General features: G+C 47.9%; 1 protein-coding gene across 3 annotated transcripts in view; it reads left to right on the top strand.

Annotated features, from left to right (window-relative positions):
- ADCK1 (aarF domain containing kinase 1) overlaps nt 1-17316 on the top strand; it is a 98148-nt gene that overhangs the window by 29 nt on the left and 80803 nt on the right. The window contains exons 1-3 of one of the 3 annotated variants that reach the window (XM_084793202.1): nt 284-355; nt 8687-8832; nt 11938-12021. In XM_084793202.1, coding sequence (XP_084649328.1) covers nt 8698-8832; nt 11938-12021 — 219 coding nt within the window. In that variant the 5' untranslated portion in view covers nt 284-355; nt 8687-8697. Of the gene's footprint in view, nt 1-283; nt 356-376; nt 735-8686; nt 8833-11937; nt 12022-17316 lie in introns of those variants that run through there. The other 2 variants (XM_084793201.1, XM_084793200.1) reach the window with 2 other exon arrangements.

The raw sequence follows: 17316 nt of genomic DNA, 5'->3' as shown, positions 1-17316 counted from the left end.
TCAGGTCCATCTGCGTATTCTTACTATTTAAAAATCTACAGATCCACAACGACATCCTCCAGTAAACAGAAATCCACAACCTGACGCCTGAAGAAACATTCGGAGTCAGATTCCATGTGAGTATCTTAGGCAGGGAAACGACAGCAAGAAAGCTCCCCTCTGGCTCAGGGACTGAGATTGTAGTCTCCTTATTGCAGTGGCCCTGGCTGGTGTCGGTGGCCTAAGGAACTGAAGAGAACTACAAGTCCCGGCAGGCCGCGCGGCATCGGTTTCAGTAGGCGCCTAGGTGGCGGATTCACGGTTTCCTGGAGTTTGGGTTCCAGGCTGCGGCGGGGCTGTTCCCCTTTCCCTCCTGGTGAGTAGCACCCGCGCACAGATCCCGGGCCGACCTGGCCACCAGATCGCGCGGGGCGTAGAGCGCGGGGGATCCGGTGTAGACGTGCTTCGCGCCGCCTGAGGCTCAGGCTTTGTATCCCTGGCGAAGCTGGGAGGAAACTGGGGCGTGTGACCTTGTCACCCTAGCAGGCGCGACCACGTGGCTCAGGTGACTCGCAGTGCCCCGCCCCCTCCGCTGTGATTCTCTAGCTCAGTGCCTTAGCGGTCGTTAGCGTGGTCTGGCCAGTCGGGTGGCCCAACCTTTGGTGCACTGGAATACGCGGAGGAGGAGAGGGACTGCGAGTGGCTCCGCTTCCCAGAAGCCTTCATACCTTGGCCTCGTGAGCTCCCACGCAGAGGTAGATGGTGCGGTGAGCGTGGAGTGGTGAACAGCAGGGGGCGCCCCAGAAATTAGGTCACCTAGGCTTGCTACAGGCGCCAGTCTGCATTTGATCCCCGGTACCTTGCAGATTCAGGTGTTTCCAGCAGGTGTGAAGAGAGAAGCCTGTAGGAGACGTTCTTCAGTGGCATTTACTTGCCACCAAGTGGGGAGGAAGCTTAGCGTTTAGGAGGCATTCAAGAAATAGTTGCTGATTTGATAGGAATTAGATTTTGTCACACTTTTTCTTTGAGTGTCTTCTTGTCACTGTAGTTCTCAGACTGGATAGTGTGCAGCAGACTTGTGTTGAGGGCTTGTTACCGTACAGAATTCTGCCCCTCTCCCCTGCAAACTTCTGGTTTTAGTATGGTGTTTGAACTCTGGACTCAGCACGTCCAACCACGAATCCAGGGGATGTGATGTTGCTATCCTGGGGACTATGATTTGAATGCTACTATTTTATAAGAAAAGAAATCCATAAATTCTTCACACCTGGTTACGGTTGAGGGTTTTCACCCCACTCTGTTGGCCAGGTTCACTGTTGTTGTTCCACCCATGGGAATTGCTTTACACACTGCACCCCTCCGCCCATTACTTGACATACAATGTATCCCTATCACTTGTGTCATTTTGTTCCTGGGTTATATCATAATTTATTTTACTGTGTTATTTGGTTGACATTCAACAGGCCTTATTACAGCGTGAGGTTTTACTTCTCCTGAGAGAATTTGCATTTTATTTCTTTCCAAATACTTCTTCCAGTCCCCTTGTGGTTTTTTTGTTTTTGTTTTTGTTTTTGTTTTTGTTTTTGTTTTGTTCGAGAAGGAGCTGGTGAATGGGTTTGGTATAGCCATCCATTCCTGTCCTGGCCCCAAGTAGAACAGCCCACTGAGTCACCCAGGTCTCATTGTCCGTGACAGAGAACTGCTGGCCACTCCAGGACCCAGCTAATGACTTGTTCGTGTGCTCCTGTTACTCTGCTGGTGTAACCAGCAGACACACCCGGATCCAAGCTTCTTTCTGCTTCCTTGTCTGTAGAGTGAAGGGCCAATGGTGTGCACCTGCGTAGCCAGCTGTGCACGTCACGCGGGCTGCTTATTTAAGCACTCTTTGGAAGCCCGCTCGTCTGCTGCACGCCCTTTGCTCTTGGCCTTATGTTGTTAGTCCCTCTTTCCTGAGATGGGCTTAATGGAAGGAGGTTTCTTTTCTGTGCCTGGGTGAGATTTATTTTCCTTATCTGCTGAGGAACCTTGCCATTGGTCTGGGATTCCTAGGTTTAATTAGTATTGATCCAAGCAACCTCTGGCCATTACACATTAAGAAGTGTAGTTAGAACTCATCCGTGCATTGGACACTACCACACACACTCTCTCTCTGTAGGATGGGGAAGTCTGTGAGCCTCCTCAGGTCAGCTGTCCCAGGGTATGGACTCATCCAAGAGTATATTTGGGTCTTTTCTGGTTTAGAGAACATTCCAGAAAAAAAAAAATAGTCCCAATAATTTCTGTAGGAAATGAAAAGTCACTTTTAGGGATAAAGAGAATTTTCTCCCTAATGTGAAAGTAACTTTTATTCTCCTCTTTCAGTTGTTATCTGGGAAGCTAACTGCCTCATTCTGCTAGCCGAGACCTAGTCCTGGAAGCTTCTAGCCTCTGTACAATCTAACCTAGGCCTAGAATGTTTTCAGACTCTGAGACTTACTGCTTAATGATCTCTCCCTTTCTTGTTCTGTCTGAGCTCTGGGCTGGGGGGTGGGGGTGGGGTTCAACTCAGCTGTTCTGGCTCAAACTCTACTCCCAGCGGACTTATTTAATTTGGCTTCTCTCTTGGCCCGGAATTGCTCTGCTTGGCCTCAAACTAACTCAACGATCTGCTCTAATCTTCTGGCTTCTTCTTATTTCCTGAGTTATCTCTCTACAACCCATCTTCATATTACTGTCCTGGTAAAACTGTGCTCTCTCTCTCTCTCTCTCTCTCTCTCTCTCTCTCTCTCTCTTTTCTCTTCCTCTCTCTTTTCTTTCTCCTTCTCATTTCTCTCTTCTCTCTTCTCCTCCTTCCCCACCCCTCTGTGCCTCTTAAGTACCTTCCCTTTTCCTCTTGGGTGTGTCCTATTCTGTCAAATCTTCTCTGATTCGTCACCCTTTCTGCCACTCAATTAGACATCACTTTCTTTTTTTTCCCCAGTCATTTAAAATTTATTTTTATTATTTATTTATTTAATTAATTTATTCAGATCACAACTCAATTGTTATCCCATCACTTGTATCCTCCTGTTCCTCCCTCCCTCCCGCTTTCACCCTATTCCCCTCCCTTAGGTCTAAGACTGAGGGGGACCTCCTCCCCCACTATATGGTCATAGGCTATCAAGTCTTATCTTGGTAGCCTGCTTATTCTTTCTCTGAATGCCATCAGGCACCTTCCCACCAAGGGGAGGTGGTCAAACATGGGGCACCAGAGTTCATCACTTTCAAACCTGGGTGATTCCTTCTACAAACTAACTTTACCTTTGTTTGGGATTAAAGGCGTGTACCACCACACCTGGATCTCAGCTTTTCTTTACCTGATACTTGCTCTATACAAGGATGCCTGTGAACTCAGATCTGCCTGCCTCTGTCTCCTGGATTACAGACGTGTTTGTATTCCAGCTGGATCACACAGACCTAGAAGATCTTTGGCTGTCATCTCTTGTCAGCTGGATCACATAGACCTAGAAGGTCTTTGGATGTGATCTCTTGCCAGAGCAGCCATGTTCAGAATTAACATTCCTCTCCACCCTGAGTGACTTCCCTCAAGCTGTCCTCTTTCTTGTTCACTGAGGGGTGAAGTGGGGCATGGATGTAATTTCAGGCCTGCTATCTTAGGGTGTGGCCTGGGAAGGGGGAGCCTGTAGATGGTAGTTGGAAAGGCCATTTACACTAAGTGCTCAGTTTCATATCTTTTATTTTTAATTAAAAAAAATTTTTTTTCCGAGATAGGATTTCTCCGTGTAATAGCCCTGGCTGTCCTGGACTCCCTTTGTAGGCCAGGCTGGCCTCAAATTCACAGCGATCCACTTGCCCCTGCTTCCTAAGTGCTGGGATTAAAGGCGTGCGCCACCACTGCCTGGCTTCAATTTCATATCTTGAGATGGAGTATTTTTCCTTTTTTTTTTAATTTTAATTTTTGAGACAGAGTTTCCCTGTGTAACAACCCTGGCTGTCCTGGAACTCTCTTTGTAGACTAGGCTGGCCTCGAACTCACAGAGATCTGCCTGCCTCTGTCTCCTGAGTGCTGGGATTATGGGTGTGCACCACCACCACTCCTGGCTCAAGATGGACATTTAAAATAATGATTTAAAATAAAAAAATCTCATGTGCATTGGTGTATTACCTGCATGCATGTCTGTGTGAGGGTGGCAGATTCCCTGAAACTGGAGTTCCAGACAGTTGTGAGCAGGCAAGCTCACAAATGAGCCAGCTCTCTGGGCCCTGAGATGGACATTTTTGTTTGACCATCCACATGTCCATGACCATGTCCATCCACATGACTTCCACATGTCCAGGTGATCCACGGTTTCACGATGAACTGGGGCGTCTCCTCTGGCCCCGGGACAGAGTTCATTCTCATTGATGTGTTGATTAAATGGCCATGCCCGTGCTCCAGGCTTGCGTGTGCTTATTTCCAGTGAGGAATATTGCTTGATCTTTGACACGCCATTGATTTCCAGCGCTCCAGACACTGCTTTCCACAGGTGTGGCTCTCCTGGGGCTTGGGAGCAGGTTAGAGTTGTCTTCACTGTATTCACTGTATTCACTTCCAGCCGGCAGTTAAGGACCTTGGTGTCTTGAAGTCCAAGTGTCCCTGTCAAAGAGATGACATGAAAAAAAGGGAAGATGGGGCTGGCGAGATGATGACTTGTGGATTTGGGCTCAGACTCATTGCTTATTCAGGTGTTGGCTCTGGTTCTCAGAACCTAAATTAGGTGACTCAGAAGTGTGTCTCCAGCTCTAGGGCATCCAATGTTCCCCTTCTGACCTTTATGAGCACTTAGGCACATGTGTGTGTATATATGTATATACATATTCATACACATACATATACACAGACACATACATAGACATGGAGATCTACGCAGACACACACACACACGCAGACACAGACATAGATACAGACACACACCCGTACACACAAATACAGACACATAGACATACACATATAGACAGCAACAGACACACACCCATATGTAGACACACATAGACACATACAGACACAGACATAAACACAGAGACACACACACATATACACAGGCACACACACAGATACAAAAATACGCATATACATACACACACGCTTACACAGACATAGACACACGTGTGTGAGCACACCCCTACCCCCACCGACAGGCCAAAATAAATCTTAATAAAGAAGAAAAGACTGACTGAACACCTGTAGTGGGAAGCCTGTTCATATCATTCTCAGCCACTTTACTAGCTGAGCCACTCAGCACTGTGGTTATTTGGGCGTATATGTGGATAAGGAGTAACCCCTGACTATACTAAAATTAAGAATAGATACTAAATATTAATAATCATTTCAACACTGGGGGCAAAGAATTATTGTAATAGCTAATTTACTATGTTTACCTCTAAATTGGTCTTGAGTTCTTAGAGAAATGTCTGTATCTTAGGGTTTCTATTGCTGTGAAGAGACAGTATGTATGACCACGGCAACTCTTATAAAGGAAAACATTTAATTGGGGCTGGCTTACAGTTTAGAGGTTTAGTCCATTGCCATCATGGTGGGGAGCATGGTAGAATGCAGGTGGACGTGCTGCTGGAGAGGTAGCTGAGAGGTCTCTATCCGTATCGTCAGGCAGCGGGAAGGGGGGGGGAGGAGAGAGAGAGAGAGAGAGAGAGAGAGAGAGAGAGAGAGAGAGGGAGGGAGGGAGGGAGAGAGACAGACAGACAGACAGACAGAGACAGAGACAGAGACAGAGACAGAGAGACAGACAGACAGACACAGACAGACAGTCAGAGACAGAGACAGACACTGGGCCTGGCTTGAGCATTTGAAACTACACCCTCTCTAATCAGGCCACACCTACTCAACAAGGGCACACCTCCTAAACCTCACGCAGGCAGTGCTGCTCCCTGATACCACACATTCAAATAGATGAGCCTGCGGGACCATTCATATTCAGACCAGCACAGGTTGTATCATAATAGTTCTTTTTCTCATTCCTATGTTGTCCAGTGTAAATGAAAGGAGAAGGAATTTATTTTGCTAGTAGTTTCCCCACAGAGTTGTTTGGCTTCCCCCCCCCCCCCCACCCCCCTCAGGGTCTTGGATAGAGCCGTAGGAACACATGGCAGAGGCTGCTCCCCTCTTGGTGGACAGGAAGCAGAGCGTGAGAAAATGGCCAGGAACCGATGTAACCTTCAAGGCCTTACTTTTTCCAACTGGGCCCCATCTCCTTACTTTTCTAGAATCTCCCAAAATATGGCCAGCAGCTGGGGCCCAGGTGCTTGACACATGAGCCTGTAGGGGACCATTTCCTATTAAAATGTAACAGTGCTCATAAATTCTATTTTTGACCTGATAGGCATCCAAGAGAGGTAGCTGGTGGTGGATGTTAACCATTAAACTCTGCTTTCATCTCTAACAATGTAGCCTCCATCTGCCTCCTCCACGGGCTTATCAATAAACAAATTAATAATAAAATGGAGTGAATGCCTGTAATACTTTGGCCTCTGCATTCACTTGGAATGTAGGTAAAGAAGAATGCTAACTTGAGCATCTGCGTAAAATCACCCACTATCTTATTCACAGACAGATCCTACCTCAGAGCCGGTAATTTAGTGAGCCATATAGGGTGGGATCCAGCAACCTGGTTTTTGAAATGGCACAAAGGCTGATTTTTGATCCGGTGTTCCTCTGACCATACTTTACAAATGCTAGGTTGGGAAAACAAGGCTGCTGTGATGGTTTGAATGAGGCTGTCTCCCCCATCCCCCATGCAGGCTCATCAATTCCAACGTTTTGTTAATTCAACGTTGGTTTGAATTCATTCAAACATTCGGTTCATTCAGACCAAGTTGGTGGATTGTCTAGGAAGGATTAGGAGGTGTGGCCTTGTTGGAGGAAGTGTGTCATTGAGGGTAAGCTTGAAGGTTACCCTCAAGAGCTCACATCAGGCTCAGTCTCTCTCACCCTCTGCCTCCTGTCTGTGGGTCTGAATGCAAGCCCTCAGCTCCTGACCCAGCTCCATGCCTGTGTCCTTGCTGCCATGTTCCCACCAGGACGGTCATGGTCTAACCGTCTGAAACTAAACAAGCCCCTGATTAAATGCTTCGTCTATAAGTTGTCTTGTCATGGTGCCTCTTCCCAGTGTTAGGACAGTAACTGAGGCAGCAGCAAAAGGAAAGATAATCAAACTCAATGCGAAGTATCTTTGTGTTCACAAAAGGTCAAGAAAGGAGCTGGACAGACAGCTTAGCCAAGAGTGCTTGCTGCTCTTTCAGAGGACCGGACATGGTTTCTGGCACCCATGTCTAGCAGCTTGTAACTGCCTGCAACTCTGGCTCCCGGGACTCTGACATCCTCGTCTGTCTTCCATGGGCACCTAAGTGCGTACCGACTCACAATATATACACAAATAAACTAAATCGTGAAAGAAAGAAAGGAGTGGAGTGAAGCAGAACAGGTAGGAAAAACAGGAAAGGCTGGAACAAGATGGTAAATTTCAGCACAGACACATAGCTATATTGAGTATAAATTTAGAAAGCCAACTACATGTTCTTTAAAGAAATGGTAGGAAGTCTAAGTCGAAAGTAAAAGAATGAGAAAAGATGTACTTTGTGTATATTTAAAGAAAAGCCTGTGTCTGTATAATAAAACATGAGTCAAAATAGACCACAGAGAAGGCAAAGACGAGGATGTTTGTAGCAGTGGCTTCCACACAGGGAGGAAATGAAGTGACAGACAAGACCAGAGCCTACAGTTCTGAAACGACACCCTGCGTTCTTGCTGCTGTGTCTCTGGAGGCTCAGTGCGGACAGGAGGCTTGGCGGTGTTCACACCTTTCTGTCTGGGGCCTGTCCCTTGGCACCTGCACGAAGTACTCAGGGATTGTTGAGGAGGTAGCCCATTGGATTCATTGTCCCCAAAGAATGTCTGTGGTAGCCACCTGGTGGCTTGAGGAGGTATGAGTAAGGAGGGCAGGATCTTTCTGCCCAGTGGTAGGAGTTTGGTACCCAGTAGGACCCCCCAGGACTGTACATGGACAGAAGAGCATCAGTTATCCTCAAGGAGCACAGGCTAAACTGTCTGACTGCAATAAACATTTTGACTGTCAGATATGAAGGAATTACTGGTTGCTTCTGCCCAGCTACCATTTTGGCACAGAGGCTTGTCTATGTATAAACGCTAAGGGTGCCTGTGGCTGTGGGCTGGTGCAATACTAGTTACAAGAGCCAAAAGCGAGCATGCCTTTCCTGTTTTTCCTGTTTAGAAGCACCCTTCATCTGGACCCTATACCCCTTGACTCTCTGCTTCTTACCACTTTCTGGAAGCTCTCACAGTGGTCATGTATCTTTTTGCTTTTCTGCCACTCTACCCTAGAGTGTAAACGTCACGTAGGTAAGAACTGTAGGCTGTTCACCTTCTCCACTCTAGCTAGAACAGCAGCTAGTGCTGTTGAAGGAAGGACATTGGGAGTTGATTTGTATCTGGCGCTACGCTAAGCACTTTATGTAATTATTTCACTTCATCTTAATTTTGAGGTAGGTATTAATTCTTGTTTTATAAATGAAGAAACCCAGGTCCTATGAGATCAAGAAAATGACACAAGGTTACACTGTCTGTGAGTGGCAGAGCTGGGATTTGAATTCTGGATTTGACCCGCTACGAAACTCTCGAATTGCTAACCTTTCCTGACCTTCTTTTCGTGCATAGGGTCTGGGGACATGGCCAGAAAGGCTCTCAAGCTTGCTTCGTGGACCAGCGTGGCTCTTGCTGCCTCGGGTGTCTACCTCTACAGCAACAACTTCTTGGACCCTAATGACTTCGGTGCAGTCAGGGTGGGCAGAGCTGTTGCTACGGTGGGTTTTTCTCTTTTTGGGGGCGGCAGAGGCATCACAGCATCACTGTAGGCGGTCCATAGGTGCGGCAGGTGGGCATGCTGAGCTCTGTGGAGATGCAGGCATGTCAGCTCTGTCTGCAGAGCTGTAGGCTTGGGTGTGCATCCTCACAGACCTTCACTCGTGTACGCGCAACCCCTGCCACTCTGCAGTTGAACACAGGCTTGTACCAGGTCCCTCTTCTGAAGCCTTGAGGTAGAGACTCCGTGTCTTACTGTAGCAGTGACTCAGAGGGACAGTGTTCCTTGGAAAATGCCAAGGATAGATAGAAGACTTTGGCAGTTCCGTTCTGCCTGCTGTCTTTCCGCTTCTTGTCTGCTATGAGGTGAACTCCTCGGGAGGCCTTCCTTACCACAGGTTCCCACCACCGTGGTGTCCAGCAAGAGTATGGGGCCAAGTGAACTCTGGCTGAACACTTTGAAGTCCTGAGTCGAAAGAAATCCTTCTTTAGATCAGCAACTTGATCTTGTTCCAGTGAGCTGATCTGAGAAGTTCTGGATATGTCATTTTTATGTGGATTGTCTGGGGCTAGGGGAACTTTATCCATCTCCAAATGGAGAATCTGATTGAATGTTTGATTTTAGATGCTTTCACTGGCGGTTCAATAGCAATATTGGTCTGGTGTTGTGTCTTTTTAGGAAAAAAATTAGATTTATTTAGTTTATTTTATATCTGTGAATGTTTTACTTGCATGTATGTACATATGTATGTAAGCATGCATGTATATATATGTACCATGTGCATGCCTGGTGCCTTTGGAGGTCAGAAAAGGATGTCAGATCCACTGGAGTTGGGGTTACAGATGGTTCTGAGCCATCGGGTTCTGGAAACTGAACCAGGCTTTCTGTAAGAGAAGTAAGTGCTCTTACCCACTGACCATCTCTCCAGCCCCTGTCATTGCTCTCACACACCCCCCTCATTTCCCCCACCACCTTTTGGTTTTCCAGACAGGGTTTCTCTGGGCAGCCCTGGCTGTCCTGGAACTTGCTCTGTAGACCAGGCTGGCCTCGAACTTACGGTGATCCGCATGCCTCTGTCTCCCAAGTGCTGGGATTAAAGACATGCGCTACCACTGCCTGCCTATCATGGTTTTTTAACTCTGCTGACAGCTCCCCTCCCAGAGACTGCTGTACAGTCTTTGCAGAATAGACTGCCAGCCGTACACATCATGTTCTCTCTCCTTTATTGCTGCTGGCGAGCAGAGCTCACAGTTGCTCTTGTTTTGCACTCGCGTGGATGTGCATCATGATGTAGCTTGCTTAGTTTATTTTCTGAGAACCCAGTGTCATCAAGCACTGTCGTGGCGCCTGTCAAATAGGCAAATGGGCTTTGGAGTAACAGGCTATGGGATATGAAACCATGCCTTTTGGGGACCACTGTTTTTTTTTGTTTGTTTGTTAGTTAATTTGTTTTGAGGAGAAAAACAAACTGTTTCATCTAGATCCAGCTTTGAAGGAGCCTCTGGTCACGGAGTGCACATACGGGTGCATTCAGAACTGGCCGAAAGCCAGGCACCTGTCAGGACTGCGGCTATGGTCAGATGCAGGAGTGAGCACTGGGGCCTGGGAGTCAGGATGAGCATCCGAAGGAAGCAGGATTTGAGTGCACTCTTAAGGTTGAGTAGCCAGAAGGAGCCAGGAAGGTATCAGTGGGCACTTTCATGAATCAGCCACCAAGCTGTGCATTCCTTCCTTTTCCTTTTCAAGGACAGTTTTATTAGAGTTTAAAGGAGAAAGTTTGGGTCAGGCAAGCTGCCAGTTTCAGTAGTGACCCAGAAGAGGGAGATAGGGAAAGAGTTAAGCTGGCATCGAGTCAACCAAATGGTATGGAATGGCGCATTAGAAAAAGAATGAAAAAAAATCCAAAAAACAAAACAAAACAAAACAAAACAACAACACCCTTCCCCCCGCCCCCCACCAAACCAGGCTGGGCAGTGGTGGTACACATGCCTTTGATCCCAGTACTCCAGGTAGAGGCAGGCAGATCTCTGAGTTTAAGGCCAGCCTGGTCTACAGAGTGATTTCCACGACAGCCAGGGCTACACAGAGAAACCCTGTCTTGAAAAACAAAAAACTGAGAGAGAGAAAGAGAGGAGAAGAGAAAAGAGGGGAGGGAGGGAGGGAGAGAGAGAGAGAGAGGAGAGAGAGACAGAGAGAGAGAGAGAGAGAGACAGAGAGAGAGAGAGAGAGAGAGAGAGAGAGAGAGGAGAGAGGAGAGGGGGGCATCAACTAAGTGACAAAGCATACTTAGGCTCTGGCTACCATCCAAAAGTAAAAAGTTGGTAGAGTAGAAAAAGGGAAAGCCTTGAGTTTTGACCCAGCTAGGTGGGCAGAGCCAACAGTGACTGCATCCTCTGAAGGCCTCTGGCCCTGATTATCCTGATTCCACACTCAGTGAGCAAACCTTGCTGATGGCTGTCGCCCAGCACACAGAGGTGGAATGGAATCAGGCTTTGGGGGGAGCGCAGATGAATATCTTGGAATATAAATCTCAGAACTTAGTTTCTATGGTCCTTAGTTGCTCAGCTCTGAAAAGGAAGGCTTGAGCTCAGGGCTCCTCCGTGCTGGAGAGATGGCAGAAGCCTGTGATTTTCTGACTGACTCTGGGTAAGGGTCCCTCACTGAGGGGGTTTGGCCCGAGGATCTAGAATGGAAACTCAAGTTTAAGAGCATCCACTTAGTTAGTATGTGTTGAAGGTCTACCTGTGCAGTGTAGAAGATGCTGGAGGACAGTAACAAGCAGGAAGAACCTGCTCTTGAGTCCAAACAGTTCACAAACAAGGAAGCAAATGGGAAAGCTAAGTTTGGAGGTGGGTGGTCACGATCGAGGCGCCTGGTGCCCGAGGACCACTTCAGACTGGCCCTCTCTGGAGGAGTGTCACTATGCTCACCCCTGAAGGCCAGGAAGGAGCATCCAGGCTAAGATCTGGTGGTCGAGCATCCAAGGGGTGGGGCCAGCTACTCCCATGGAGCCAGCATCTCCTGCGTGGGTCTCCTGCTCAGGGCTTGGGCAGAGGTGTGGTACTGATGTCCTCAGTGTTAAGCCTCCTCCTCCCTTGGTTCACAGACAGCTGTCATCAGTTATGACTACCTCACCTCCCTGAGGAGTGTCCCATATGGCTCCGAGGAGTATTTGCAGCGTCGATCCCAGGTAAGCGACCTATGGAACCTGTCATGACTGGGCCAGTGACTGGGCCAGGATGGGGTATGTCTGAAGAGCGGGCACAGCCAGTTTACTTCCTATGGAAAGCTGAGTCGAGGACAGAGTGGGCATTGAGGTAGACCACTGGCATGGTGTTTGAGACAAAGGCAATGGAAGACTACCTCTTCCTTCCTATGCAGGTGCCTTAGTACCTGTGAGTGGGGCTGCCATTTTGCATAAAGCCAGGTCTCCTACACTAGGGCCATTATCTATAGAGCGCAGTTGGGAAGGCCACTGTGTGTTTCTGATGACAGCAGAGATGTAGGCTGCCTCCGAAGGCCTAATAACTTCTAAGCTATGTTCTTAGGCAGAAAGAGTTTAATTTTTTTCTCTCTCTCTCTAATGGCCACTTGGGGCCTCTTGTAGGAGTGGCGCTGTGGATCACACACATCTCCTCAGTCAGAATGTAGTAGTTGATGTGAGTGAGTCAGGGAGCTGGAGGGATTGAACACAAGGTTGAACATAGAGCTTGGGAATAGACGGGCGTGTCTTCGCTCAGGTGGCCCCTGCAGCTCGACTGTGCTTAGAGAATGCTCAGTTATGCTTCTGGGCTCAACTTGGCACCTCTCCTCTGTGCTGTGCTGCTTTGTTTCCCAGTATCCTTTGTGGGTAGAGTGGCTAATGAAATGTTTTAACTTAAACTTTGCATTATGGACATTGTAACTATGCACAAAGTCACAAAAGTAGAGAGCAGAGCAGGGTCCTGGGACACCCCTCTCCCGTGGGGCTGGCCAGCCTGAGGAGGGACTGATGGCTCCCTCCTTATTTACTCACTTGCAAGTGTTTAATGGGACCTCAGGCGCCATGTTGCTTCATGTGTCAGTTCTTCAGCTATGTCTCTAACAGAGAAAGACCTTTGAAAAGCCACAACTGTGATATTGGTGTCACAAGTAACAAGGTGAGCAACTCCACAGTAGCTTCTTTTTATTTTTTAATTAAAAAAATTTTTTTTAGTGACTTTTCAATACAGGGTTTCTCTGTGTATCCTTGGCTGTCCTGGACTCGCTTTGTAGACCAGGCTGGCCTCAAACTCACAGTGATCCGCCTGCCTCCTGAGTGCTGGGATTAAAGGTATGCGCCACCACTCCCGGCTTCTTTTTATTTTTTATTTTTAATTTGTTCACTTTACATCCCGATTGTAGCCCCCTCCCTCCACAGTAACTTCTAGTCCATGTCCAGATTGCCCTTCTCCCTGAAACTTCTTTTTAAAATATTTATTTATGTATGAGTATGTGTGAGCTGTGTGTGTGTACGTTGTGTGGTGGCTCCCTCTACCGCTCTCTGCTTGATTTCCTTAAGCAGGGTCTCTCACTGAACCTGGAACGAGGCTGGTGATCAGCACGCTTTGGTGATCTTCCTGTCTCTACTGTGCTCACAATGCTGGGGCCATAGGTGTATGATACCACATCTGCCTTTTTATCTGGAATCTTGGAATTTGAACCTGGGTCTTCATGCTGGCTCGTTTAGACACTGAGCCATCTCCCCAGCCTCAGGAAGTCTGTTTATAGTTACTTTGTTTCCACCTAGATCCAAACATGGTGTATATATATTGTATTTTGTTGACATTTCCCGAGTCCCTTAGAATCTATAACATTTCTTCTCTCTTCCTTTATTTTATTTTATTTTTTATTCAGTTATTCACCTGTAGAATTTCCAGGATTTGCCTGGTTGTACCCTCAAAGTGCTACTTAATGGAAAGTACATTCAAGCGACTCACAGTTCAAAATACACAGTATTTGAAACGGACAAAATGACCCTTGTTCCTCAGGCACCCAGTTTTCCTGCCTGGAAGCAATCATCATATTTTGTGTATCTTTCCACAGCCATCTGCCTATAATTTAATCACCCTGTCTTTATCCCTTCCACAGACAGTTAGTTATACATCTTTCTCTCAGATGTTGGTTCTCTTACATTGGAGATTGAGGCTCTCATTTTTATATATTTAGTCTTCAGCAATAATGCCTAGGATGGAGGGGGCTTAATGTCTGTTTCAGTGTCAGGTTGTGCCCTTGCCTTTGGAGAGGCCACAGAAAGAAGCTAAGGTTTATATTCAGAAATCCTGGGTTAGTGCCTTGGCTTTGGGAGATCATCTAGCCCTGTGGAGTGGTTGTTTTCCTCGTCCTTAAACCAGACCTGGTGTATGCTGTGAGTTTCCAAGTCTGCAGCACTGAATCAAGCATCCAGGACACAGTGGGTTCTGAGTAAAGCCTTGCATAGATGAGTGTATGGCACAAAGGGCTCATTGTGATATCTCAAAGCCCTTGTCTTTGAGGTGTACTTTTCTCCGTCTCCTTTTATTTCAAGCTGCGGCCCTTGGAATTCTCCAGAGTGACCTTCTTCAGAGACTTCCAGGCCAGGACTAGGATTAGGTTTGTCTTGGGGACTCTGAGGAGCTGGCGGGCTGTGAAGAGACTTGCTCTCCAGCTTGTAAGTGATCGGAGAGGCAGTGGTACCCGACTCCTCCAGCAGCTGACAGCTCTGGGGATCTGGTGAGGAAGGTACAGCCAGGCCTTTGATGAGAGGGCAGCATGTGATGGCTGGATGTCCCAGATAGCAGGATGTAGCCTGGTTCCTGGGAGTCGGGCCTGCGAAGGGGGATCCGGCAGGCACCAGAGAGCGTGACTAAATGCTGCGCCAGTGTTTGCGTCATCACGGCTGATAAAGGAGTGCCCAAAGAAAAGCATCATTATGTCACTTGTCTCCAGGTTGCAGAGGCAGCCAAGGGACGAATGGGGCTAGTCAGTGACTTGAAGCACTTTCAAGGTTGGCAGGCTGGCCTCGTGACTCACTCTGCATCCTGGTGGAGAAGAGGAGAAAGCACATGGCACTCTGCTGGGCAGCTGAGGGTGTAAGGATGGGGCTCCGGAGAGCCAGATTCCTGATGCCTAGACGCTTATACCTGAGGTTTGTGCGACTGGACATGTTCACCATCCAGAAGGACACTGCTGCTAGTATAGATGTCCAGCCAAAGATTGGAGGTGACAGGACAGGATGGAGTTGGTTCTGCATAGGGAACAACTTCTGGACTTTCCTTTGGTGATCTAGCATGTCATATTCTCTCTCTCTGGGACCTTGATCTTGGCTGCACTGTACCTACAAAGCCTTTCCGCTGACCTTCCCTTGTGTTATTGAGCAGACCCCTGAGCCCCATGTGAGCTGCTTCAGTTCAGCAGGATGTGCTTTCTTCATTACTGTGGTATTTGGACTTGAGCAGCAGAGCCAGGGAGACACAGGATGCTTGCTGTAGGGAGGAGACCAGAGTGTCAGCTGTCCTGCTGATAAATGCTGGGTCATAGCATGAGGTTTGGGTCGGCTTGCTAGACATCACCCCCAGACTGGGTAGACGTCCTCACTCGGGCCTGTGGATGGGCGCAACTGGACATGGGGGATGACATGCTGCCTCCCACAATTCTGATCAGAGATTTCCTCTGTCCCAAGTGGAAGAGAGAGGGAAGAGAGAGGTTAGCGTCATGCCTGACCTTGGCTTAGGCTGCTTCAGGCCAGAGGGTGAGCTGTTGAATTTGGCATTGCCACGATGTGCATTTAGAGGCGGGGTCAGATGTTAACTATCAGAATCCTGAGATAGTCGGATGCCTGGGTGTAAAAGGAGCCCCCTTTTGGACCAGTGGATAGGTCCTTATGGACAAAGGGGTGGTGGTGTTGACCTTATATGTAACTACTCCTTGGACTTGGGAAGCATCCGCTAGTTCTAGCTTCCAGGGTAAGGTCCAGGACTGGAAGACCGAGGAGGTGAGGGGACTCCTTTGGCTTCCCCCATCATCCCAGGCTTGATAGCACCACTCAGACAATGGCCAGTCTCATGCTCTTTACACCTTGCACTGCTGTTTCCTGATCTGCTTCCAGCCTGAGGAGAGCCCTGCTCCAGGTAGAAAGCAGAACTCAAGATAGCCACATGGTGACTCTCACCAGCTCCTGTGGCTGGAGTCGCCCCTCTGCCTCCTGCCTCCAGGTCTGAGGCTGAGTCTGGGCCAGGTTGCTGCTGGGGTGGGCTTGGTGGGCACAGAGGAAGAGGAGGGAGGGCCACAGAGCTTCTTCCCTGGAAGGCCCTTTCCTGCCCAGTCAATCAGACAAGCAGTTAAACTCAACAAATGTTTGGCATTTATATTCCCCAGGGAAGCGGCAAGTGGCATAGCTGTATCTCCCGGAAACAGTGAATGAAAGTCATAAAGCCAGCATGGCTGCTTGACAAAGGTCTAGCAAAGCTGAGCCTCATGGTGCAATCGCCATCTTGCTATCTTTCACATTTGGTCTTGATTGTCACGTGTTGCAATGCTTGGTGGGGGGGGATGTCTTTTAATATTTGTACCACTTAGAGCTACTGTATTGATTGGAAATTTCTTATGAGTTGTATGCCTTCTCTCAGGTGTACTGTTTTTAGGTTTCTTCAGAGAAGTCCTGAACATAATACCCCTCTCATTTTTTAGGGAGATATCCTTTTTTTTTCTTTCTTTTTGAGACAGGGTTTCTCTGTGTAGCCTTGGCTGTTTTGGACTCACTTTGTAGACCAGGGTGTAGACCATCGAACTCACAGCGATGCGCCTGCCTCTGCCTCCTGAGTGCTGAGATTAAAGGTGTGCGCCACCCCCCCCCTACCCCCCCCCCCGCCTGGTGCCCTAGAGATTGTGACTTGAATATAGATGTCAGAGATCTCCTTATGAGACTCTGGCTCCAAGATGGTATTGGAACATCTGCCCCTGTACTTATTCAGGAACAAGATAATCAGAACAAAGTCAACGTAAAAAGGTAAACTGAGATTCGGTGGGCTAGAGGAGTCGGCAGCAGATCAGGCTACAAGCTTCTTCCTACTGTATGCTCAGGTGATTAGGTGGCATATAAGATTGGTGGCCAGAATGTCGTATGCCCCTGGAGGAAAGGATACAGGAACAAAGTTAGATTAGCCAGAGTTATCTGTGCCCTACACGGGGGTGGGGGGTAGGGAGGTGGGGGGTAGGGGGTGGGGGAGTGGGGGGTGGGCTTATATTGATGGATGAAGAATGATTTGGATAAATGATAATAGAATGAAGTATTAAGATCCCGCCCTCCCTTTCCTAGACAAGTTAGCTCATACAGGGCCACTGTGATGTCACATGACCAAGGAACAAAAGAACACCAAGATTAGACATATAAATAAATTCTACAAATATATAAAATATAAATATTGCATTATGCCAGAAATTGAATAACAACTGTAACAGCTTTTGGGCTGAAGAGTTTTTTCTTGGG

The sequence above is a fragment of the Acomys minous genome, assembly GCF_964271855.1.
Source record: "Acomys minous genome assembly, chromosome: 8".
Lineage (NCBI taxonomy): Eukaryota > Metazoa > Chordata > Mammalia > Rodentia > Muridae > Acomys > Acomys minous.
The sequence above is the reverse complement of the archived record's forward strand: the minus strand, read 5'-3'. Positions and strand labels throughout refer to the sequence as shown.